At 40.2% G+C, this 26,400-nt stretch overlaps 1 protein-coding gene across 2 annotated transcripts in view; it reads left to right on the plus strand.

Moving 5' to 3' along the window:
• LOC126252625 (N(G),N(G)-dimethylarginine dimethylaminohydrolase 1) overlaps window positions 1-26,400 on the plus strand; it is a 65,713-nt gene that overhangs the window by 32,758 nt on the left and 6,555 nt on the right. For both annotated transcript variants that reach the window (XM_049953529.1, XM_049953537.1), the window contains exons 4-5: window positions 6,028-6,123; window positions 6,989-7,117. In XM_049953529.1, the coding sequence (XP_049809486.1) occupies window positions 6,028-6,123; window positions 6,989-7,117 (225 nt within the window). The remainder of the gene's footprint in view (window positions 1-6,027; window positions 6,124-6,988; window positions 7,118-26,400) is intronic.

Consider the following 26,400-nt stretch of genomic DNA (forward strand, 5'->3'; position numbering starts at 1 on the left):
CGATCATACAATTTTGTCTAGCGTTGTCTCAATACTGAAGCACTGCAACAGAAGTTGACATAAAACTTCATTCTGGAAAGATGTGGACAGGCCGGCTTGGGTGGTTTAATGCTGTTTGACATGGGCTGGACCAAATGCATGAATGCCATGTGTTGATTTCCATTTTCAAGAAATCATGGACACTTTAGCCTGCAGTAAGCCAGTGCATCCAATTTCTGGCATGTTAAGTGGCAAAATATAGTGTGTTTAGATGACTGTCATTCTAACCTTTCCTATTGTCATAGATACATAAGTGTTACGCTATCATTGTTGTTACAGACTAGTAGTTGGCACAGTTGAGTAACATAGCAGGCAAAACCAAATGCTATGGTCTGTTGTGCCATTGGGTACAATATGTGAGCTTGACTGCTACATATTGAAGGCAGTTTGATTGAACAGCAGCCACTACATCAAGGAGGCCTGAATCTCGAGGTATTTTCCCTCCTTCATTCAACCTCATGTGCTGTACTTTACAATGGCAATGAATAGCAACTGATAAGGAAGTTGTAAGTCTTCTTTGCAGGACAGTGGGTACCACTACTTCCCTGACCTGCATGTCACTTGTTGAAGATGTTTGGAGGGGAAATATGTTAATTGAAGTTCTCCGGAACCACTGTTGCCAAGGGTACTCGCATATACACTACAATAAGGGAAATAACCATGTAGGCCATATTTGATTTCATGGCCCAACATTTAAGGGCTTTCATTGCAGACCATGGCAGTATTGTATCACTGTCAATCATTATAAACTTGCACAACACAGTATTAGAATTCCCACCAAAAAACTTTTAATTTGCTTCCACATAAAGTAAATTACAGACACACTGTTAGTGACATAGTAATAGGTACAACACATGAAGTCTGGGATTACATTAAGGCACAGTCTAAAATGAAGTGTTCCCTAGTGACGAAACCATTAGAGCGACGCGGGCATTGCACACTGGCTTATATATGGCTGTTTGAATACAGCACAGTGCTTGCTGTGCCATCTGTGCTGATGTGAGGCGGGCTCTTTAGGCCAGCCGTGGAGGCGCATGCTGTTTAATTGTACAAACTTACTGTGTAGGGTTACAATGCTCTTTCCCCCTTGGGGGAAAACTGTTCACCGTGGAGATGTCCATGTCTTCATTGGAAGGGGGTGACTACTGGGTCAGATGTCATGCCTTCACAGCAGAATATGGTCTGAAATGTTACTGACGTGGATGGGCATGGCACCCACTCCCCCACAAGAGACCGTAAGGGAGCACCGGTGATGGGGGCAGTGTATCCGAGTCCACCTCTGGGCAGGCACTCAGCTATGGAGGTAGCAGAAAAGACAAAGGTGGTGGCAGCAGTAGTAACAGGGGCCATGGAGATAGCCCAGCACTAACCACTCTGCCTGGTGGTAGCAGCACCCAGAAAGTAGACAGTGCAGGAGCCGAAGAGGGTGTGGGCTGCGCTGTGGGGGCCGATGGAGACTGTGGAGGCAACCGCAGGGGTGGCAAGGTATCTGGTGTGTGATCAGTCACACGTGGGCCTTTGGGTAGCACTGGTTGTAATGTCATGACACCGAGCTATCAGACATGCACGTGACACAGAGGTGACAGCCTCAGCAGTGGTGGACAAATGCTGGTATCCACATAGGGTGCCAGCCAAACATGTGGGCCTATGTGATGGAGCCTGGATGGAACCACTGCGAGGTAAGCACTGGTGGGTGGCCGGGTGTCGGCCAGAGCAGAGGAAGTAGTGTATGGGACTGGCAGCTGTGAAGCAGCTCCAACAGGCTACGGTCGCCAACTGAAGGGCTTCCCTGGGAGAAGATTGTGTGTTGTATTTTTTCATCTTAGTTTTGATATGGAGGGACCATAACATGCCAAATGTCACTCATTGTACAAATATTTTCAAAATCATGAGACACAAGTTGTGGACTGTTGTCCTTCACAAACGTATATGGTAATCCTCCCAAGGAAAAAAGTTTTGCAAGGGCCATGACCATAGTTGCCATGGATGTGGTTGGGCAACAAACCACATAAGGAAATTTCAAGAAAGCATCAACTACAAGAAGCTAGAAGGAGTTAAGGAAGGGATTCACAAAATTACCATGAATACACTCCCAGGGGTGCGGGAGGTGGGCCATGGGGAAGTAGAGGCCAGTGGTACCACTTGATGGGCAGTGTGCTGTAGATGGGCTGACATAAAAAGTTTGATTTCATTGTCAATATGTGGCAAAACCCCTGGCTGTGGGCCAGCAGTTTCGTAAGAGAAACATGCCACTGATCCAGATGGAGATTCCCACTGCAGTGCGGACAGGATCACAACCATGGGCACTGACTCTTCAGCAGCCAATAGTAACACACCATCAAGAACTGAGAGGGGGTGGCAGAGAGCGTAATAATTAAGCGAAGGATCTGACACTTGGCCCGGTGGATTTTCTGGCCAGTCATTGTGGACTTGCAGTAAGACAGGATCAGCTGCAATAACCACAAAAATCTGAGAACTGGTAATTGGAAAACTATCCATGGCATTTTGGGCTTTGATGTTTAAACAAAAACAAAACAGTTCATCCTGATGAAATGCAGGATCGTGGTTAATCGGCAACTGAGAAAGAGCCTCCATATGAGCTTGTGCTGTGAGGTAGAAGTGAATCTCATGGTTACAGTGAAATAAAAACGGAGCCCAGCATTGCAGGCAATGGGCTGCTTTGTCTGGAAGAGATGCTGAAGGATGGAATAGAGAAAACAGAGGTTTATGATTCAGTAATCAAATCAAATTTAGAACCGTAGAGGGAAACATGAAATTTTTTGAGTGCATACACAATAGCAAGTGCCTTTTTCTATCTGGGAGTAGTACTGTTGCACCTGATTCAGGGTTTTGGAAGCATGTGCTGTAGTGCATTCAGAACTGTCCGCATCTTTGTGTGCAAGAATGACTCCAAGGCCATAATGGAAGGCATCTGTAGCCAAAACAAGATATTGGAAGGTAACTGAGGAAGGAGCCTAGTGTAATTTTGACTTCAACAGGATAAAAAGCACACTCACAGGCTGGCAACCAGTGAAAGGGAACACCTGCACATAAGAGAGCGTAAAGGGGATGAGCCGCCGTGGCATACCAGGAAGAAATTTATGGTAGGAGGCAATCTTTCCAAGAAAGTCCTTCAATTCTTTTACGTTGGTAGGATGCAGCAAAGCCATAATGGCATTGACATGCTGGTGTAATGGCTTGACTCCAGCTCACAAGACTTCGAAACCAAGATAGACAATAGATGGGTGAAAAAACTGCAATTTTTCAGCGTGGTGGCTTGCAGCACAGTGAACATAGCACGAAGGACCTGCAAGTGTTCATCTGCAGAGGATCCAGAGACCACAGTATCATCCAGGCAGTTAATGCACCCTCGCATGGTGGCACTGAGTTGCTCTAAAAATCAATGAAAAATAGCAGGAGTGGTAGCTATGCCAAATGGCAGGTGGTGGTATTGGTATAACCCAAGAGGGGTACTCAGTACAAGGAAACGTTTGGAATCGTCATCCAGAGATAGTTTGAAAGTGAGCTTCAGAGAAGTCGATTTTGGAAAAATACTCTCCACCTGTAGGCTGAGCTAAGAGTATATCCAGACAGGGTAAGAGGTAGGTGTCAGTAACAGGCTGTCAATTTTTAAAATCACCATAGAATCGAAGGTTGCCATTAGGTTTTGTGACAAATACCAACATGGTAGACCATTCTTTAGAGGAGACAGAGGTGATAACACACAAGGACATAAATCAGTAGTTCTGCTTTGACTTGTTTCCGTAAAGCAATGGGGATTGGATGGGCATGGGGAAAAAAAAAATAGAGAGAGAGAGAGAGCGTGCCATCAGCTTCATTGTGACGTGAGCCTTGAAACTGGTACCACTCCTTAAACAGTCCAAAAACAGGGAGTAAAATTCTGAACAGAGTGTGTCCAGTTGTTAGTATGGAACTTGATACATCAACAGATGCAGTTGATCAAAAATAGAGAATCCAAAAAGCTGAAGGCATCTAACCCAAATAAGTTTCCAGTATTGGCATCAACTACCTCTAGAAAGGTCCATGGCCGAACAACTGCTGGGGGCTATAAAACTGTCCCAATAAGGATGTTTGTTGTAACTCACCAACCGCCGATAGATAGGACAACGCCAGTGACCAGAGACCCACATAGGTTTGAGAATTTTCAGCACGGCACTGCCTTATGCAATGTGGGGACTGCGACTGCACAGACACGACGCAATCTGCCCTCTGTGAGCTAACCAGTGGCAGCTGAGGAAGAGAAGCAGTGGTGGCTACTTCACACCAAGCTTCCTGCTTCCCTAGATACTTCAAAAGATTTAGCAGTGTTCAAAACCTCTTTGAGAGAGGGATTTTCATGTTTTAAAGCGTGTTCACAAACTTAACTATCAGGGGCCAAGCATGTTGTAACTTCATGAACCAACAGATCAGCATCTGAGTCTCAGCGAGTGTCAGTAAAAAACTGGCAATGACAGCTAATCCATTGATATGACTTTTGTGGCTGCTTTTGGCAATGGTGGAACGCAATGCAAGCAGCAATAACATGAGTATGCTTGCAGTGAAAATTAGAGCGCAACGGACACTTTTCATCAAGAGAAAGTGGCAGGTTCATGCAGAGAAATTAGCATACCCAAAAGGTGGTAAACACGAGGACAAATCCGTGACAGAAAGAAAACCGTACACATGTTGGGATCAGTGACACCAAAAGCTTGGAAATGTTGCCAAAGGCATTTTTCATATGCGTCAGAATCCTCCATACTATCGTCATATGGAGGTAACTGGGGGTTGTGTCACTGGCAGTGAACCCCAGGGCATCAACAAAGCTGCCAAACTGTTTAGTGTGGTAGAGAGAGCCTGCTGCTGGTTGGTGAGAGTTCACTGCTAAGAGATTGAAGAATTTCTTCCACCGGTATACTGGCCATAGTGAACCATGAAACAAAACACACTTAAGTAGAGTCCCATCCTTGTCATCAAAAGTATTGTAATGTTGCGCAGCACGAAGTTAGAAACCTCACCAACTAACTGTTAATTTGCTTCCCTGCGAAGGAAATTACTGACACACTGAATAATGTAGTAAAAGGTACAACACATGAAATCAGGGGTTACATTAATGCACAGTCATGAAAACATTAGAGCAGCTGAGGGCACAGTTTATATACATGGCTGTCTGCACACAGCATAGCACTTGCTGCACTGTCTGTGCTGATCTGAGGAGACCTCTTTAGGCCTGCCATGGAGGTGTGTGCTGTTTAATTATGTGTGCGCACTGTATAAGGTTCCAAGAGTCATCGTGTACTATTCATGAGTCATAATCATTTGCATATTGCCATTACAAGATGTGGTACGGCATTCATTTCAGTTACATACATCTGTTTTTACTACTGGAATATTCACAAACATTAGTGTAAAAAGCAGATATACAGAAAGAAAGTGGCATGTCGTCTGACACACCTGGCCAATTGTTGGAGTTTTTTAGAGGTAGATTTTTCTCAGGTGTGTAGAAGAAAATGCTCTGTGGTGATGTGATGGATGTAAATAAAAGCTACTGCCCCTGTTCATCATACCTGAGCAAATATATCAGCACAAGAAAGAATCAGAAAGTATTCCATTAAGTAAGAAGCTCTGTGTGGAAAGAAACACACTAATAAATTTTGCATTGTCAGAGATACTGAAAGACGAAATCTTACAGTACTGAATGAAGAGCTGAGAGCTGCTGGTGAAAATATCTGTGTCATAAAAATAGATGGAGAAAAAAAGCAAAGTGATAAAAATGTAAAGGAAATGTACTATTTAAGATTTGTGTTTGTGTGAAAATTCAGCACATGCAGTTCATGTTAAACCCAATTATAAAAAATGTGATAGCTGGAAAGCAACTGTCCATATTCCCAGACAAGTCTATTATAAGACTAGTCATCACCTTTCCTGATTATAATTGTCTTTAGCAGTACCTTTAGAGCTATGTTTGATGCAATTCTGTTTACTCTGCAGGTAGCAGAATCACGGCACCTGAAGGCTCTGGTATCAATGGCAGGACCTGATGTCATGTGTGTTGGAGCTGGAAAAGCTGCTCAGGAAGTTCTAAAGGTACATACCTGTACAATCATTAAACTAAATGGTACCGATAAATTTACCTACTGAAACTGAAACAATATTTCCTATAGACTATGAAAGTTTCTTTATAGTGAAAAAAATGGCAGCCTTTAGACAGTTATTCCAAGTTTACTTACTCACTCCCTGCCTCTCCCTCCTCTCTCTGTCTCTCTTCTCTATCTCACTTTATGTTTATTTCTCCCCCCCCCCCCCCCCCCTTCTGTAACTCCACTAGTACTCAAACACAGTAAGCTGCTGGTATGATACTTCTAACTGAGCATAAACCTTTCCTTAAAGTCGTGGAGACAAGTCAGAAGCAGGAATCAAATTCAAGAACATATGCAACATGAGGTTGCACTGAGACTTGCCTTCAAATTTTTCCTGCTCCTTCCTGAGGCGCAGTTAATTTTTATTGTGAAGGGTGAAACAGTAGTAAACAGTCATGTAATGAGACAATTACTGCAACAGTTGTGTGATGATTTGCTTTCTCGCACTAGCCATAACATACCTTATGCTTACTTCATAAAACAGACAACGAGGAAATTTAAACTGTCAAAAACTGTTCTGTTCATGAATTTTAATAAGAAATGTTTTAATGCTAGTATTTGAACTTGCCAAAGTTAGTGTTGCTATAAAGCCACAAATTCCATCCATGGAGTTGGGTTTATACAGCTTAATCTAAGTACAGGAACCTTAACACGAATTCCAGTCATGGGTTATGAATACTCTGCATTTCGACAGTAATCTCTTCATTTTACAGTCATATAACTATTTACCAATCTCACATGTATTAGTACATTGTGTAATAAAATACAAAGATGATATCATTTTTATGGCAAAATATTGTTTTAATTGACAGCGTATTGAACGAGAAGCAACTTTCAGCTACCAGACGCTGACAGTACCTGAAGATATAGCAGCAAATGTTCTGTACGTGAATGGTACTCTGATTCATCGATCAGTTGAAGAAATTCCAGAGTCTTGCAAGGTTAGCATTGTACATTCATTCTCTAGAAACATTTAAATATGGAAACACATATTCCAATTATGTTTGTTATTAATATCTATGTAACAAATTATTCATTTACTTAAAAATGATAATCATGATGGCTTTGACTTTATAGTAGTCATGGATATTAACCCTCAAGCATTCCCCATATATAATCTACATCTATCTCACCTTAGTGTGTGGCAGGAGTGCTTCATTTACCTCTATAATCCCCATCCCCCTTTTTTTCCTGGCCCATTTGTAAATAGTGTGTGGGAAGAATGATCATCAGAAACAATCCATTTGGTTTGAATTCTCTGGTTTTACTGTCTTGGTAATTTTGTGAGACGTGATGTAGATAGTAATATGCTGTTTGACATCATCTCTGAATTTTGACAGTAAACCTGTCATGTATATTGCATAGTACTACTCTTGTGGAGTCTGCCATTGGATTTGAATGACCATGTCCATGACATTCTCTTGCTTATCAAACCAAACTGTGACAAAATGTGCTGCTCTTCTTATGATCATCACAATCTCCTCTTTCAATACTACATGGTATGTGTCCCAATACAATGAGTGGTGCTCAAGAATTGTTGAGCAATGATTATTTGAGATTCATCCTTCATAGGTGAATCACATTACCTAAAAATCCTTTCTATGCTTCTCATTCTGGCATATTCCTACAACTAGTTTTACTTGGTTGTTCCATTTAATCATTGTGAATGTGTACTCTTACACATTTAATGGTTGTGACTGTTTTCAGTTACCAGTCACCAACCACATAGTGTAACAGTAATGGGTACTTCCACCTCCTTGGGCACAGTGGACTAAATTTATTTATGATGAATCAACAGTGCACCTTCTTGTATTTATCAACGATTTTCTTCTGTTATCACTTCCCTGTATGCAACAGCATCACCTGCAAATGGTCTCGTGAGCTTCAATGAATGATCTTGAAATATCCCTTTTGGTATGCCTGAACCTACTTTGAAGTCTGACAACTTCTCCCTATTACTAACGACACATTGAGTTCTGTTGGTGCTATGAATGTGGATGCAACAGTGTAATACCTCCTGGATGTAGTGTACAGACAGACTGAATGGAGCTTTTCAAGATGGCTGTTTTTGGAATACATGGTGATTCCTACTAATTAATTTTTCATTCTCCAAAATGATCATAATACCCATACATAAAATTTGTTCCTCAATTTCAACACAGATTGACATCAGTAGTTAGGTGTGTCTGTGATGACCATTCTTGAAAATGGGAATTACCTGCTGCTAGAAAGTGAGTCCACTATTTTGCATAATAATTTAGGTATTTGTATGTTCTGTGGGTCATACTCCAATGAGCCAAAACATTATGACCACAGTCCAATGCGAGACTGCATGCCATCTGATAGCCTTTGTAAGCACCCTACCTGTAAACTGTTATCACAGTTTAATTAATTTTCAACAGTCACACTACTTAATTAGGAATAAAGTTCACATCTGTGGGTAGTATTTGGGTTTAATAGTGACCAGATGCCCTAACGAGTACAACTGCAGTTAAAATCATTACTACAAACCTGTTAGAAGTGTGATTAAAAAGTAATGGGAATTTTTTAATTTCACAGGCTATATATACGTCCGATTTTCAAATCATTTTTATCAACTTGTTGGTACACATGTTCATGATGTATATTTGCATTTTCAATTGTTTTGAATGTTCAGCGTATTGTTGACATTCAAAAAGGTTATACATTTTTTTGAGTGCTTGGCAAATTTTTACTTATGAAAAAAATGGATCAAAGAATTTCCATTAAATTTTGCTTTAAAAATGGAGTAGTGCCACACCACATTTGAAGTGTTGACTGTGGCTTTTGACAAATCTACTGTGAGTAAGAAAAGTTAACGAGTGGTGTAAACGTTTCAAAGAAGGTCGAGAAGACATTGAAGATGACGACTACCCTGGATGCCTTAACAAATCAATTACTGATGACAAAGTGGAAGAACTAAAAAAAAATGGTTCTGGAACATCACCAAATTGCCATCAGAGGGGCTGCTGAGTCACATGTGAAGGTTCTTCTTACTATTTTCTTAAATTACTGCTGGGATGGTTCCTTTGAAAGGGCATGGCCAACTTCCTTCCCCTTCCTTCCCTAATCCAATGGGACCAATGACCTTGCCGTTAGGTCCCCCACCCTAAATCAATCAGCCTTCTTCGATAGTCCATAATGACTTCCTGCCTTATAGTTGTACAGTCAATAAGGAGTACTACTTGGAAGTTATGAGCTGTTTGTATGATGCAATCCGAAGAAAATAACCAGAATTGTGGTAAAATGAATTGTGGAAATTGTGTCATGATAATGCTCCAACTCACAGCTCAGTACTTCTTCATGATTTTTTTTGGCCAAAAACAAAACTGTTACAGTACCTCAGCCACCGTATTTGCCAGACATGGCCCCCCTGATGCTGAAGAGACTCATGAAAGAATGTCGTTTTGCCACCATTGGTGAGATAAAAACAGAATTGCTGAAGGAGCAGAACACAATAACAAAAACTGAGTTCCAGAAGTGCTTCCAAGATTGGAAAAAGCACTGGCACAAGTGTGTTATATCTGAGGGGGATCATGCTGAAGTGGACAAAGATGATATCAGTGAATAAATAAAGATACATCAAGAAAAACAAATGTTTCCATTAATTTTTGATCACATCTAATACATTAATGACAAGGAAACTATAGTACAATAACAGTTCTAGTCAAGTTGCATGACACCTTTGAATTTATTATCAAGTATTCTCTTTGAGTATGATTACTAGCTCTTAAAAGCACAGTCTACTTTTCATTAGCAGTGACAGTTCTGCCAGTTATTTGTTAACAGTTCTGCCAGTTATTTGTTATGATCCAAGATACATTCCACATAACTCACTCACAGTATCATTTTGTCTCTTCCCTGATAAGTAACTGCAGTAAAACCCCACATTTACGTCCCTGGAATCAATGTTTTCCCCACCATTTACAACAATTTTTATTGTCTCCTTCAAAGTTCCTACATTCTTAAAGTTAATTTGCACTTGTTTTTGAGTCAGCATATTTATAATTGTCCCACAATTTACACTGGATGAAACAAAGTTTGTGGAGAAAAACTGATATGGCTAGCATAAAACGATTCTGTCTTGGAATTAGCCTTCAAGTAGTGTTTACAGATGTTAAAGTTTACAGATGTTAAACACTTAACTTTATTGAGCCCTGAGTGCTCTTCTAAGTAGATCTGGAATGGTAAAAGTCAAAACAATTTGTGGCACTACCGCTTTGTCTCCTGCAGCTGCCAACCTCTACTCGACTTAGTAGCTGAAGGACGTAACTGTTTTCATAGAAGTCAGAAGAAGGTGTTACTTTGGATGAACATTTCTTACTACCAACCTGAGCTTCCAGTACTGTGTGTTATAAAATAATTGTTCGCTAACAATATTTTAGGCACATTGTTTCAGTTTTAATTTCATCCTATGATTATGATCATATGCAGAGGACATCTATGTCCCAGTATGTGTAACTTTAATAGAGTTATATTTATAATTCATATACACACTGAACACAGTGTCGTCTACTAGTCAAGGTTGACTGTGCCAACAAAGCCATTGCTGCAAACGGAGGCAAGTTGATTTCAGTCAACACAGCTATCCCATCAACCACCAAGACAAGAGTTAATTTTGTGTACTAAGTAGCATTATTTGTAGCCATGCATAAGTGATCTGAGTGTTGTGTTGTAACCTGCATTTTGCAAGTAGAAGTTCAGTGTTTTCCATCACAGCTTTAGGGTGAAAACATTGTGAAAACAGATCTACATCTACATCTGTACTCTGCAAACCACTGTGAAATGCATGGCAGAGAATATGTCCCATTGTACCTCTTATTAGGGTTTCTTCCCATTCCATTCATCTATTGAACGTGGAAAGAATGATTGTTTAAATGCCTCTGCATGCGTTGCAACTTGTCCTCATGATCCCTATGTGAGTAAAAATAGGAGATGGTCATATATTCCTAGAATCATCATTTAAGGCTGCTTCTTGAAACTTTGTAGGCTTTCATGGGATAGTTTACAGCAAAAACTTGAGTCGCATTCGGGAGGACGACGGTTCAATCCCGTCTCCGGCCATCCTGATTTAGGTTTTCCGTGATTTCCCTAAATCGCTTCAGGCAAATGCCGGGATGGTTCCTTTGAAAGGGCACGGCTGATTTCCTTCCCCATCCTTCCCTCACCCGAGCTTGCCCTCCGTCTCTAATGACCTCGTTGTCGACGGGACGTTAAACACTAATCTCCTCCTCCTCCTCCAAAAACTTGAGTCTTATACAAAAAGGGAGTACATTACTTCAGCACAAGGGTGTTCGATGCACTCTCATGAAACATAAAACCTCTTACCAGTGCAATGCTGTTATTTAAGAGTAAATTGAAGAATTATGTATTATAAAACTCTTTTTACTCTCTTGATGAAATTTTTAATGTAAATATTTCTTCATTATAGATTAGATGAAAATGTTTAATGCCGTAGTATAATTTTAGCATTTTACAACTTGGAATGTATATGGACTACAATATATAATTTTAATGTCTTATACTTAAGTTTTGCTGTAGATTAAGCTTGTGTTTGTAATAATTAAATTATTTTTTTCCCAATTTCACAGTATTATAGTTTGTAATTATCCCATATTTAGTTTTCTGTTCACATTTATGGTTACAATCTCTCAGTTTTTAATTTTCATGTTTGTTTTTACTTTGTTAAAATTGACTTGTTTCATATTCATACAATTCCTTTGTCTACTGGATCAACAAAACAAAAATGAATAAATAAATAAGCAGATACATGTGTGACAATTCATGCTGCCCTCTTCTGTGTACATTCAATATCCCCTGTTAGTCCTATTTGGTACGGGTCTCACACACTTGAACAACACCCCAGAGTGGGTCGCATCAGTGATTTGTAAGCAATCTCTTGTGTAGAGTGATTGTCTCTTCCTAGTATTCTACCAATAAACTGAAATCTGTGTGATCATTCCATTTCATATCCCTACGAAATGTTACACCCCGGTATTTGTAAGAATTGGCAGAGTCCAAATGTGACTCATTGACATTGTAGTCATAGGACACTGTTTTCTTCTTTTAGTGAAGTGCACAATGTCACACTTCCAAACATTTTAAAACAAATTGCCAATCTTTGCACCACTTTGAAATCTTATGAAGATCTGATTGAATATTTATGCAGCTTCTTTCAGACAGTAATTCACTATAGATAACTGTCATCTACAGAAAGTCTGAGGTCACTGTTAATATTGTCCAGAAGATCATTAATATATGGCATGAACAGCAAGTCTCCCAACAAGCTTCCCTGCTGCACACCCAAGATTACTTCTACATCTAGTGATGACTTTTCAGCCAAGATAACAGATTGCGCATCTCTATCAAAAAATCCTCAATCCAGTCACAAATTTCACCCTGTACCCCATATGATAATACTTCTGACAATAAGTGTAAATATGGTACTGAGTCAAATGCTTTTTTGGAAATCAAGAAATACTGCAGCTACCTGCCTGCCTTGATCCGAAGATTTCAGTATGTTACACGAGAAAAGTGCAGGTTGGGTTTCACAAAATCATTGTTTTTGGAATCCACGCTGATTGGCATGTAGGAGGTCATTGTGTTCAAAATACCACATTATGTTTGAGCTCAGAATATGTTCTAAGATTCCACAACAAATTGATGTCAAAGATAGTGGCTCAAATGGCTCTGAGCACTATGGGACTTAACATCTGAGGTCATCAGTCCCCTAGAACTTAGAACTACTTAAACCTAGCTAACCTAAGGACATCACACACATCCATGCCCAAGGTAGGATTCGAACCTGCGACTGTAGTGGTCGCACGGTTCCAGACTGAGGCACCTAGAACCGTTGGGCCACAGGGGCCAGCTCAAAGATAGTGGACAGTGGTTTTGTGGATCACTTCTACTACCCTTCTTGTAAACAGGTGTAACCTGTGCTTTCTTCCAACTATTGGGCAGGGTTTTTTGTCTGAGGAATCTACAATGGATTATAGTTAGAAGAGGGGATAACTCGGCTACAGATTCAGTATAGAATCTGACAGAGACTCCATCGGGCCCTGGAGCTTTGTTCAATTTTAACTATTTCAGCTGTTTCTCAACACCACTATCACTAACATTTATTTCAGACATCTTTTCAGTGGTATGAGTATTAAATGGGGCCAATCTCCTGGGTTTTCCTTCGTACAGGAACATTTGAAAATGGAGTTAAGCATTTCAGCTTTTGCTTTGCTACCCTCAATTTCAGCTCCGGTCTCATTCACAAGTGACTGGACACTAACTTTGGTGCAACTGACAGCCTTTGCATATGACCAGAATTCCTTTGGCTTTTGTGAAAGATCATTTGACAACATTCCGCTATGGTACTCATTGAAGGCTTCACGTATTGCTCTCTTGATAATGCATTTTATTCAGAACAGTCTCTATCTACAGCCCTGTGCTTTGTTTTACTCCTATTATGCCATAGTCTCTGTTACTTTAGAACTTTCTTTACAGTGATTGTATACCATGGAGGATCCCTTCCATTATGAACTGTTCTACTGTGGTACATACACTGATGAGCCAAAACATTATTACCACTGCCCACCATAAGGTTGTATCCTCCCTGTTGACACTAAGGGCACATGGGGTGGTAAGACAAGTATATGAATGGAGCATAAATGAATGGTGAATCATTCTAGTGTCGATAAGTGGTGCAGATGCAGAAATCCCCCAACTTAAGTGATTCTGACAAAAGCCAGATTGTTGTGGTCCAGTGCCTGAGAGCAAGCATCCCAAAATTGGTGAAGCTGGTTGGCTGTTCACCTGTTACTATCATGAGCATCTGTGGAAAGTGGTTGAAGAATGCTGAAACCTTAAGCAGGCAACAAGAAGCTGGACATCCTTACCTCATCATAGAACATACGGATCTGAGGCTTGCCCACTGTCTAGAGGAGGATAGGTGGCAATCTGTGGCAGATTTGAAACAGAGTACAGTGCTGGTGCAGGCACAAGTGTTTTGGAGAACACTGATCAGCGCACAGTGTTGAACACGGTGTTCCACACCAGAGGACTCCTATGTGTTCCCATGTTGACCCACCACCACCATCAGTTATGATTACAATGGGGACGGAATCATTGAGATTGGACCATGGATCAATGGAATCATGTCACCTGGTTGGATAAATCCTGTTTATTGTCAAAACCAAGTTGATAGTCATGTCTAGATATGCTGGCCTCCAGGCAAACAGCTGCTCAAAACATGCAGCACACAACGGACGATGGTTGATGGGAGCACTGTTATGTTATGGGGGCATTCATCTGGGCTTCCATTGGACCTGTGTTAGTAATTGAAGGCGCTGTGACAGCTTTGGACTATGTAAACATTATAAGGGATAACTGTCTGTGTCACAATGCCACAATCGTGCTGCAATGGTTTGAGGGGCATGATAGTTAACTCATGTTGATGTCTTGGCCATCAAATTCAGCTTACTTGAATCCAATTAAACCCAACTGGAATGTAATAGGATGCCAGCTTCGCGCCAACAAACCAACCACCAGTAAATTACGGGAAGCGTATGACCTGTGCACAGAAATCTGGTGCCACAAACCTGTGGAGACTTATCAAGTACTTGTCGAACCCATGGCATGCAGAATCACTGCTGAATTGCATCCAGAAGTGGACTGACATGCTTCTAAGTAGATGGTCATAATATTTTGGCTCATCAGTGTATCTGTCTAGTGCATAGTCCCTCTACGTGCTCCTATCCTGTACTGAAACTTTCAGTTCCTCACTTATAAATGACGCTACTGCTCTTTTACCCAGTTTACTTAACATGTACACTTGTACTTGTTTTAGTTGTCCTTTGTTGGTTTTAGTTGTCTGTTGTACTTTAGTAATCATTATTGTCACAACCTTGTCATGCTCACTGATGCCAGTTTTGATGTGGATGTCCTCAAAGAGGTCAAGTCTATTTGTTGTCATTAGATCTTACATATTTACATCATGAGTGGTGTTCTGAACTATCTTTTCTATATAGTTTTCAGAACATGTGTTGCATTAACACAGGGTCTAGGGATTGTCAGTGCAGAACTCTATTATCAAATACAAAGACTCTTGTTTTGGAAAGTGCATGTAACAGTGAGCAAAACTTAGAAAAGATGAAATATGACATTTACTCTAAAAATGCTGAGCTGAATGCTTGGAATCGAAAACTACTCTGCATCTAATCAGTGGATCAGTAGATTCAAGAAGTATGATAACATGGTGTACAAAACTACATGGGGCAAAGAAAATAGTGTAAACATACACTGAATTGCCAAAGAAACTGCTATAGACATGCGTATTCAAATACAGAGATATTTAAACAGACAGTATACAGCACTGTGATCGGCAACACCTATATAAGACAACAAGTGTCTGTTGCAGTTGTTAGATCGGTTACTGCTGCTATAGCGACAGGTTATCAAGATTTAGGTGAATTTGAATGTGGTATTAAAGTTGGTACACAAGCGATGAGGCACAGTATCTCCGAGGTAGTGATGAAGTGGGGATCTTTGCATGTGACCATTTCACGAGTGTACCGTGAATATCAGGGATCTGGTGAAACATCAAATCTCCAATATCACTGCTGTCGAAAAAAGATTCCGCAAGAACAGGACCAATGGCGACTGAAGAGAATTGTTCAACATCGTAGAAGTGCAGCCCTTCCACAAATTGGTGCATATTTCAATGCTGGGCCATCTACAAGTGTCAGTGTGCGAATCATTTAACAAAACATCATCGAGATGGGCTTTCGGAACCAAAGGCCCACTCGTGTACCCTTGATGACTGCATGACACAAAGCTTTACACCTCACCTGGGCCCATCGGTGTTGACGCCTACATTGGACTGTTAATGACTGGAAACATGTTCCGTGGTCGGATGAGTCTCGTTTCAAATTGTATCGAGTGGATGGACGTGGACGTGTATGGGTATGAAGGCAACCTCATGAATCCATGGACCCTGTATGTCAGCAGGGGACTGATCAAACTGGTGAAGGCTCTGTAATGGTGTGAGGTGTGTAAAGTTAGGGTGATATGGGACCCCTGATACGTCTAGATATGATTATGATGGGTGACATGTACATAAGCATCCTGTCTGATCATCTGCATCCATTCATGTCCATTGTGCAGTCCGATGGACTTGGGTAATTCCGTTAGGACAATGTGACATCCCACACATCCAGAATGACTAGAGTGGTTCCAGGAACACTCTTCTGAGTTTAAACACTTCCGCTGACCACCAAACTACCCAGACATTAACATTATTACAGTGTAAAAATGATAATTTTCTTGTTTTATTTAAAAGTTAAGATTTATTGCACATAATGAATACTAAGTACACTGCTCAAAAGAATTAGGGGAACATGACTTTGGGTGTTTGCTCTGTTCCGTTGTGCAATAATTGAGGAATGGGTATGTTGCCAAATTATATCTTTATCTTTCACAAATTAAGTACAGAACAAAACTTCATTACATCCTCAGTTGTTTACTTAAAAAGAACTGAAATGCCCGACAGGTGTCAAAAACAAAGTGGAAACAGTCATCCGTCCTGTCATCATGGGTGGTTTTCAGTGGGCTTTGAGAACTTCAATAGAGTGTATGCCTTCCATGAGCATTTATCACTGCCTGCTCTTATGTGGCATGCTCCATTAAGTCTATGGAGCTCACCCTGTGGTATTTGTTCCCATTCTTCAATGGGTGTGTATGATAGTTCTTGGCGAGTCTGATGGAACAGTGCTTGGCAAGTCTGATGGAACAGGATGACCATGATCACATCTGTTAAGCATGTCCCTTATACACAATGGGATTTAGGTCATGACTCACTGCCAGCCATTCCATTACTTCAGTGTGGTGATTCCGTCACGAGCAACGGCATGGCTATATAAGCATGGCAATGATAACCACACAACAGTCATCCACTAGACAATGGCAGAGGAGATCTCTGCTGAAAACTTGTGGGCAGTAAACCACTTAATGCATCTTGAAACCCGAGAATGTTTTATTAACAGATATCACCGCGAAAGCATGCATTCATACTTTCATCCCCTATTTCATCTCCTAAGGGAAGGTACCGTATTTACTCGAATCTAAGCCGCACTTTTTTTCCGGTTTTTGTAATCCAAAAAACCACCTGCGGCTTAGAATCGAGTGCAAACCAAGCGGGAGTTCTGAAAAATGTTGGTGGGTGCCGCCACAACTAACTTCTGCCGTCGAATATATGTAGCGCCACACAGGCATGCTTTGTAGGCACAAAGATACATACTGGCACCAAAATCTCTGTGTCAGTAAATAAATTTAAAAAAAAAAAAAAAAGTGGAAGACGAGCCTTTTTCCTCCGCCCAGAGTTTCGACCACTGCATTTTGGTACATTATCCAATGAAGTAAATACAAATTCTGTATTGTTGATCTTCGAATGTAGCAACATTTCAATGTACTATGAAAATCCGACTTGCAAGACTGTTTGGGATGTTTGTCAATATGGCCAACTCTACGTTCTGAATTTTTTCCTACCTGTGAGAAGAGATGGTTGCTAATAGGAGCTTTTATGAATTGTGAATCACATGTAGTATTCTCTTCGCCATAAGATTAATATGAATATAAACATTTTGCCATGTATTGTTTCGTGTTTGCTACTATTTCATTTAAATCCTGTCTGCCTAATAAACTACGAAACAACAGCAAACGGGGAAGAATATACATGTCATGTTTATATTCGTATTATTCTTATGCCTGATAGTGATACAGTCAGAAATGAAGCACGGCAACTGACTAGATTTTTAAATCTAAGATGACTCTAATTTCTGTGCAGAATGTAATGAACTAAAGAGGCACCTGCAAAGATTTTGGAACGGAGAAAAATTTTCGCTAAAATTTCGTTCAGAACATCATCTATCATACGCAGTCTGTTATTTGGTTCTTGTTGATCATTATCAAAGAAAGCAGTAGTGTAAGTAACAAAAAATGTTTCGCTAATGAGACGACTCCTCTCTATTTTTTATTTGTAAGCGGCGGTAGCGCGCACAAAAGCAAGCCACGCCGCGAGCGGTGACAGGCCGTAAACACGCACTATCAGAATGCGACAAACAATGCATGACACAGTGCAGTAATGCATTTTCAGCTTGGAGTGACGTAAACACCTATAACAAAGACAACGGCACTTATCGGATCAAAGAAAAATAAGCAATCAATTCAAACCAGACGAAGCACGTGAAAAAGGAAGGATATCCATATAAATACGGACGGAGCGCGTGACGCGTAGCAATGGCTACCTGGTAAACCGTAACTGCTAAGCTTTCGACTCGAACCAAACTACTGCAGCTGTATCGTCATTCATTCGACCTAAATTGTGTCTCATATTACAACTAGACGAACTTTGTTTCGATTTGGAGTGCGACCTAAAACTTTTCTCTCCCCTTGAATTTCGAGTCTCAAATTTCAGGTGCGGCTTAGATTTGGGAAAAATTTTTTTCCTTGATTTCGAGTCTCATTTTTCAGGTGCGGCTTAGATTCGAGTGCGGCTTAGATTCGAGTAAATATGGTATCTCAGAAAATCTCTTCTTCAACAATCCTACAGCATAAGATCAACACCCTCTGCAAATTTCAAGTTTCTATCCTTAGTGGTTTGGGTTGGGCAATGATGAGGCAGTGAGTGAGTAAGTCAATCAGTCAGGGCATTATCTTTTATATATGGTATATATGGATATATTATTACACATTCAGAAATTATTTAACTGCTTTATGGAGTAGAAGGTTTGTGTATGAAATAAATTTTCTTTTGAATTAAAGTCTTTACACGACTGAGTATGTGGTCAAAGATTTTATTGCTGAATATCTCACTTCATTTTCTGCCACACTTGAGGCTCTGTGAAGAACAGTGTTTCTTTGTGTTTCACAGCTTAAAACATATCCTATTGGTGCCTTGTACGCTAGGATTACTAGCTTTGTGTTCCTGTTCTAATTAAATGACACAACATTCGGGCAGCTGTATAGTAGTCTTTCAGGTATAGGGCCTGTGACTGATCCATGGTTTTATAATATTATGACACTAAAGTGTTTTTGTTATCTCAGCCGAATGCAGGGCTCTGTTAATAGTTTGTGAGTCCTCATTGTACACCATTGTCAAAGCTAGTAGAGATTTACTGTGCTGAAAGGGTGGTCAGTGTACACACTTACAGTATACAATAGGCACATGATGTTTTCAGCAGCTAGTTTGACAACTCACATGCACTGGAAATATTTTAGGCAGTGTAGTTGCAAACAGGCCTGACAATATTGACAGTGTCAGTATAGAGACAAGGCTCAGTGATCACGATGTCATCTTAGTAACAATGGTTGAGTAATAAATCCATCAAGAAGAGTAAGAGAGTTTCCATGCTGAAAAGAGCAGATAAGCTGTTGTCGGCATTCTAATTAGACAAGGAATGGACATCATTTAGTTCTAATATGATCCATAGAGAAATTATGGGTTTAAACTCATGTAAAATCTTACTCTGGAGAATTATGTGCCTTTTAAGGGGATTGAAGGTGGAAAAGTCCCACCACAGCTCAAAACAAAATTCAGGAAATGTTGAAGAAGCAGAGATTGTTGCTCTGTCAGTTAAAAAAGAATATGGAAGTGTTGACAGGCAAAAATTAGTAAAAATTTGTGCATCTACAAAAAGGTCGATGGGGGTAGCATACTACAGCTTCCACCATCATATCTAAGTGAAAAATCTTACTGGAAAATTCTGGTCTTGTGTAGATTCACTATGCGGATTGAAGGCTTCTATCCAGTCACTTTTGAGCCAGTCTGATGTAACAGTCGAAGACAACAAAAGGAAAGCTGAAATTTTAAATGACCATTTATGCAGCAGTATTTTACAGACATACCATCATTTGACTGTTGCATGGGCTCCCCTATGGAGGACACAGTAATAGGCATTTTATGGATAGTGCACTCTGGCATTGGCCCCTTACTTAGCTTGCATTTATTGTGAACCTTTCGAGTAAAGCAAAGTCCCAAGCGAATGGATAAAAGCACAATTGACTCCTGTATATAAGAAGGGTATAAGAACAGACATGCAAAATTACAGACCAATATCTGCAACATTGGATTGCTTCTTCTGAATTCTTGAATATATTATAAGTTCAAATATAATACATTTCCTTGGGACAGAAAAGCTTCTGTCCACAAGTTAGCACTGTTTAAGGAAGCATCACACATGTAGAACTCAGCTTGTCCTTTTCTTACAAGATCCTTGTGAACCATGGATGAAGGGCAACAAGCAGGGCCCATATTTCCAGGTTTATGGAAAGTGTTTGACATAGTACCCCACTGCACATTGTTAATGAAGGTCCAAGTGGCTTGGAGACTTCTTAAGTGATAGAACCTCACACACAGTCTTCAGAGACACAGGTATTGTCAGGAGTGCCCCAGGGCAATGTGATATGTCCACTCTTGTTCTCTATATACATAAAATAATTGACAGATAGGGTGAGTGTTAATCTGCTGATGGTGCTGTATTGTACAGGAAAATTGCTTTGTTGAGTGGATGTAGAATAATACAGGATAACTTTTGGACAGAATTTCTGTTTGGTGTGATGAATGACAGTTAGCCATAAATGTAGAAAAATGTAAATTAAGGAAGATGAGTAGGAAAAACAATCCTCTGTTTTTGAATACAGTATTAGTATCAGGCTGTTTGACACAGTAACATCAATTAAATATCAAGGCATAACATAGCAAAGTCGTATGCAATAGATCAAGCACAGCTGGATGATAGTAGGGAAGGTGAAAGGTCAACTTTAGTTTATTGGAAGAAGTGTAGCTCATCTATAAGGGAGACCACATACAGAACTAGTGCGGCCAATTCTTGAGTACTGCGTGATTGTTTGGGACCTTCACCAGCTTGGGTTAAAAGACATCAAAGCAATTCAGAGGTGTGCTGCTAGATTTGTTTTTGGTAGGTTTGATCATTGTGCAAGTATTAAAGAGATCCTTTGTGAACTACATCCTTTGTGAATTACATAGAAAATTTAGAACACTGGAATTTGCAGCTAACTGCAGAATGATTGTACTGCCATCAAGGTACATTTCTCATAAGGACAATAAAGACAAGGTTAGAGAAGTTAGGACTGGTCCGGACGTTTTGAACAGTCATTTTTCATTCCCTCCACTTGCAAGTGGAACAGTAAAGGAAATGGCTAGTAGCGGTACCAGCTACCCTCTTCCCTACACCATACGGTGGCGTGCAGAATATATATGTAGGTGTAGTTATATGACAGATCAGTTATACGCTCATAGGACATTTAACATTTTAAACAGGGACACAAATGTCAGTACTATTTATATAACAATCATCTAAGAAGGAAGGGAAGTTAGAGTTTAGTTTCTTAATGACAAGAAGGTAACTGGAAATGGAACCTAATTCAGATGGGACAAGGAGGGAGAAGGCTCTCGGCCATGGTATTGTTTAAGAAACCAAGTTGATATTTTCCTGAAATAGATTAAAGAAAGCATAGAAACCTGAATCGGGTTGGAGAGACAGCATTTTGAATGTGCTGTGCAATTATGTTTGTTCAGATCTTTTTCATTTGTAACATAATTGTATAGAATGTAATGATGAATAACTGGTGAATGTAAATAAGTGGTTCCAAAAAACAGAAAGCAGCTACAGTGTGATGCAAAGGAAAGATCCTTCTGATTTTGGCTGTATGTTTCTGTCAAGAACTGAAACACGAACAACTTGACATGTGCTTATTTCTCTCTTCGGTGTAGATTTTCTTAGTCTGAAAGGATTATTTCTGTTTGTCAAGAATCTCACATGCTGTGAATAGTACCACATGACAGGTCACCTGTGTTTACAAAATGGGTAAACGAATAGATACATAGAATTACAGACTAGTATTGCAAATATCCATCTGTTGTAGGATCTTAGATCATATTTTAACTCCAAATCTTATGACATTCCTCGTGTAAAATATGTTTCTCTTAAAAAAGCAGCATAAGTTCAGAAAAGAAAAAAACTCTTTGTGTGAAACAGAACTAGGGCAACGGCCTTCCCGTAGTGAATACACTGGTTCCGTGAGATCACCGAAGTTAAGCGCTGTTGGGCGTGGCCGGCACTTGGATGGGTGACCATCCAGCCGCCATGCGCTGTTGCCATTTTTCAGGGTGCACTCAGGCTCATGATGCCAATTGAGGAGCTGCTCGACTGAATAGTAGCGGCTTCGGTCAAGAATACCATCATAATGACTGGGAGAGCAGTGTGCTGACCCCACGCCCTTCCTATCCGCATCCTCCTCTGAGGATGACACGGCGGTCGGATGGTCCTGGTAGGCCACTTGAGGCCTGAAGACGGAGTGAGTGAAACAGAACTGGTTCATTCATGTGCAATGTGTTGCAAAAAATAGAAGCTGGTAAACAGGTAGATCCCATTAACCCATGAGCAGGCATGTCATTTTTCATAACATGAGTGGCCACATGGTGTACTTTATACACATGTAAAGGGTAGCTGTCTTTATGTTACTGAGGTAATTATGTGTGAACAAAATCACAGTTTAATCTTAATTTAATTCAAGACCAATAAAATAAACTTATATTGCCTTAGCTAAGGCACTGTTTAATTAAACAATAACAAAGTAAACTTTTATGATATCATTCTTTTGTCACATGCAAGTGTTACCCCACAGATCTCTGCCAACTGCTTATGTGATTACCAGTTATCTCATAAACAACTGCCTAATTATGGGCCGGCCGCAGTGGCCAAGTGGCTCTAGGCCTTTCAGTCCGGAACCGCGCGACTGCTACTGTCGCAGGTTCGAATCCTGCCGCGGGCATGGCTGTGTGTGATGTCCTTAGGTTAGTTAGGTTTAAGTAGTTCTAAGTTCTAGGGGACTGATGACATCAGATGTTAAGTCCCATAGTGCTCTGAGCCATTTGAACCATTTGTCAGAAGCGTGGAGGAACAGCTAAAATCACTACAATTTAACAAGGCTCCAGGGCATGAGGATGATGGGATGCTGTCAGATTCTATACAGAATATGCAGCTCAAGTTAGCCCTCATTTTAATCATAATGTAGCATAGGTCCCCTGAATAAAAAGCTGCCCACAGTAATTGGGAGAAAGCATAGCTCACACCTGCTACAAAAAGGATAACAGAAGTGGTCCACGAAACTTTAGTCTGATGTCTATCTGTTCTAGAATCTTAGAACATACACTGAACTGAAGATGATGAGATATCTCAAACAGAATGATCTCCATGCCAACCAACATGAATTTGAAAACATTTTTCATACAAAACACATGTTGCACTTCTCTAACGTGACATCTTAAAAACCATGGATCAAGATAATAACATGAAGGCAGTATTTCTTGACTTATGAGAAGCATTGTTTATTAAAAAAAAGAAATGTCATATGGAGTATCGAAGAAATGGGAGGATGAAGACACAGGATGTTACCTTGAATGATGGGCCATTAACAGATGCAGAAGGAACTTCTGGCATGCACCACAAAATTGTGTTGGAATCCTTGCTGTTCATGTTGTATATTAATGACTTGGTAGACAATATTAACACGAACATCAGAATTATTTGAAGATGATGCAGTTATCGATAATGAAGTACTACCTGAAAAGCTGTACAAAAATGCGGTCAGATCATGAGAAGATTTCAAAGTGATGGAAGGATTGGCAACTTGATTTAAATGTTCAGATATGTAAAATCGTGCACTTTACAACATGCACAGAAATATTGTCGTGTGGCTATAACATCCTTTAGTCACCATTGGAATCAATCACCTTGTTCAAATACATAGCCCTAACAACTTGTTGGGATACGAAATGGAATAATCACATAGACTCAGGAGGCAGGTAGCAGAGTTCAGTTCATAAATAGGAAACTGCTTACAAAAAACTTGTGCATTCCATCATAGAATAATGCTCAAATGTGTGGGACACACACCGAATAGGACTTAACAGGGGATATTGAATGTTTACAGAGGAGGGCAGCATGTTTGTTTGGCTCGCAGAAAGGCTGAAAAATATGAGTTGGTGGACAGTTGAAGATAAACATCAATTAAACCTGTGAAAGCCTATTTGCAAAGTTTCAAGGATAAGTATTATGTGAAGAATCTAGAAATTTACTTCACCCACCTACATATCACTCACCTAGTGACCAGGAAGACAAGATTAGACAGCATGCATCGAGATATTTAAGCAGTCATTCTTCCCATGCTCCATATGTGATTGATGTGAAAGAAACCCTGCATGTGATATAATGCTAGGTATCCTCTGCCATACACTTCAGTGATTTGCTGACGATGTACTTAGGTGTTGGTGTACTTGAACAATCTGCAACCTCTAATACAGAGGTCATGAGAATAAGATCTGGTATATTAGAGCTCATACCAATAAATTTTCCCTTGTTCGGTGTAGAAAGGAAACAGGACAAAAAAAAGTTACTGGTATTGGCATAAAGTACCCTCTGCTATGCATTGTATAGTGGCAGAGTATGTTTGTAGGTGGGTTCTACACAGCAGGAAAAGAGAATATAGTGTAATACATGCTGAGCAGATGAAAAAAGGTGAAGTGGTAAGCTAAGAAGAGAAGGAGGCTCCACATTACAGGAAACGTCATAGTAGGGAAAGCTGTATGAGAATTTTGTTTGCACTTAGAAAATAGAATGTTAAGAGTGTAAAACAGTAGCAAATATAGCAGAAAATAAATAGAAGAGCAACATGAATCAGATGATGAGCAGGAAGAAAGGATGTAATTATTAATACTGAATAAGCATCTGTTTGGAAAGGGAGAGAATTTACTAAAATGATTGTATGGCATTATTGGCTGGGAGACCCCGTCTGAGGTATTTCGGCCGCCTTGAACAAATTTTTCTATTTGATGCCAATTCAGCAACTTGGCCATAGATGAAGATCAAGACAACAAATCTCCAACCAGGCCAGGAATCGAATTTGGGAATCTGAGTTCTAGAGACAGATGCTAGCTACTAGACAATGAGCTGCTGATGAGGGAAAGAATAAGAAATGGGAATAACTAATTTTAACAAAAGCAGGATTTTGAACTGGATAATCAGTGGGAAAAGAGAATAAAATCAAGTTGTTAAATAAGTGTAAATAAGATAAAACATACGAATGGACAATGTAGGGAAGAACTAACACATATGTAAAAAGTATTGATCCTAAAAAGTTGCCTGGACTAAAATAGTGTATGGAAGGAAAGTGAAATGATTTTTGTTTCATTAAAGTCAAGCCTACTTACCAGTGCCCACTTTTTTTGTTTTAATTGCTTATCTTCATTCTACTTACAAGATGTCCCTTTTGTGAACTACTGATATCATTCTATTTTCTGTCCTGCAAGGCTCATTTCTCCCTTTTATTTGGTTAATTCTGCAGTATCATTCTTTGGCTACGAAGTCTTTCGCGACGTATTTCTTGAGTAAAAATGTCTCAGTGTACATGCCGCGTCAATTCAGGATAAAACTCCAAGCTTTCGACCACTACCTCCATGGTCGTCGTCAGGGCTAAAACTGACTGTCGTGAACTAGCGAGGTTCCCACTTTTTTATGCAAAGAACGGCTTCTGATTGGCTGGAATACGTCAGCGATATGGCGCGTAGTGAAGTGGTGCCCTCTACTTCCATAGATGTAGTTGCTATCCCGCGTTGCTTGCAGCGCTGTCCCTTCAATCAGGAGGTAAAGTGCGAGAAGTTTTTCTCTGCGATTTTTCTTTATCCAGTGCACTCTTCCAAGTGTTGCTAAGTGCATAGCCGTTGTCTCTATTAAAGTTATTATCGCTAAGTCTAATTTCAACTGCTTCCCGGATCACAGAGTCCCAGTAATTCGATGCGTGGTCTATTACTCTGGTTTCTTCAAATAAAATCTTATGCTTGTTAAGCAGGCTATGTTCAGCCACCGCTGATTTTTCCAAATACCTGTATTTCAGGTGGCTTTGGTGCTCGATGCAGCGGTCGGCAACGGTTCTTACAGACTGGCCCACGTAATTCTTGCCGCATTCGCAAGGAATAGTATAAATTCCCGGCACTCTTAAGCCGAGACTATCTTTGACTGGTCTCAACGTTTCCTTAATTTTCCTAGGTGGTCGGAAAACTGGTTTTATTCCTTGCCTCTTCAGGACTCTGGCTATCTTGCTCGTTGTAGCACCGCAAAAAGGAAGCCGCGCTATGTGT

Source organism: Schistocerca nitens, chromosome 1 (genome assembly GCF_023898315.1).
Source record: "Schistocerca nitens isolate TAMUIC-IGC-003100 chromosome 1, iqSchNite1.1, whole genome shotgun sequence".
Lineage (NCBI taxonomy): Eukaryota > Metazoa > Arthropoda > Insecta > Orthoptera > Acrididae > Schistocerca > Schistocerca nitens.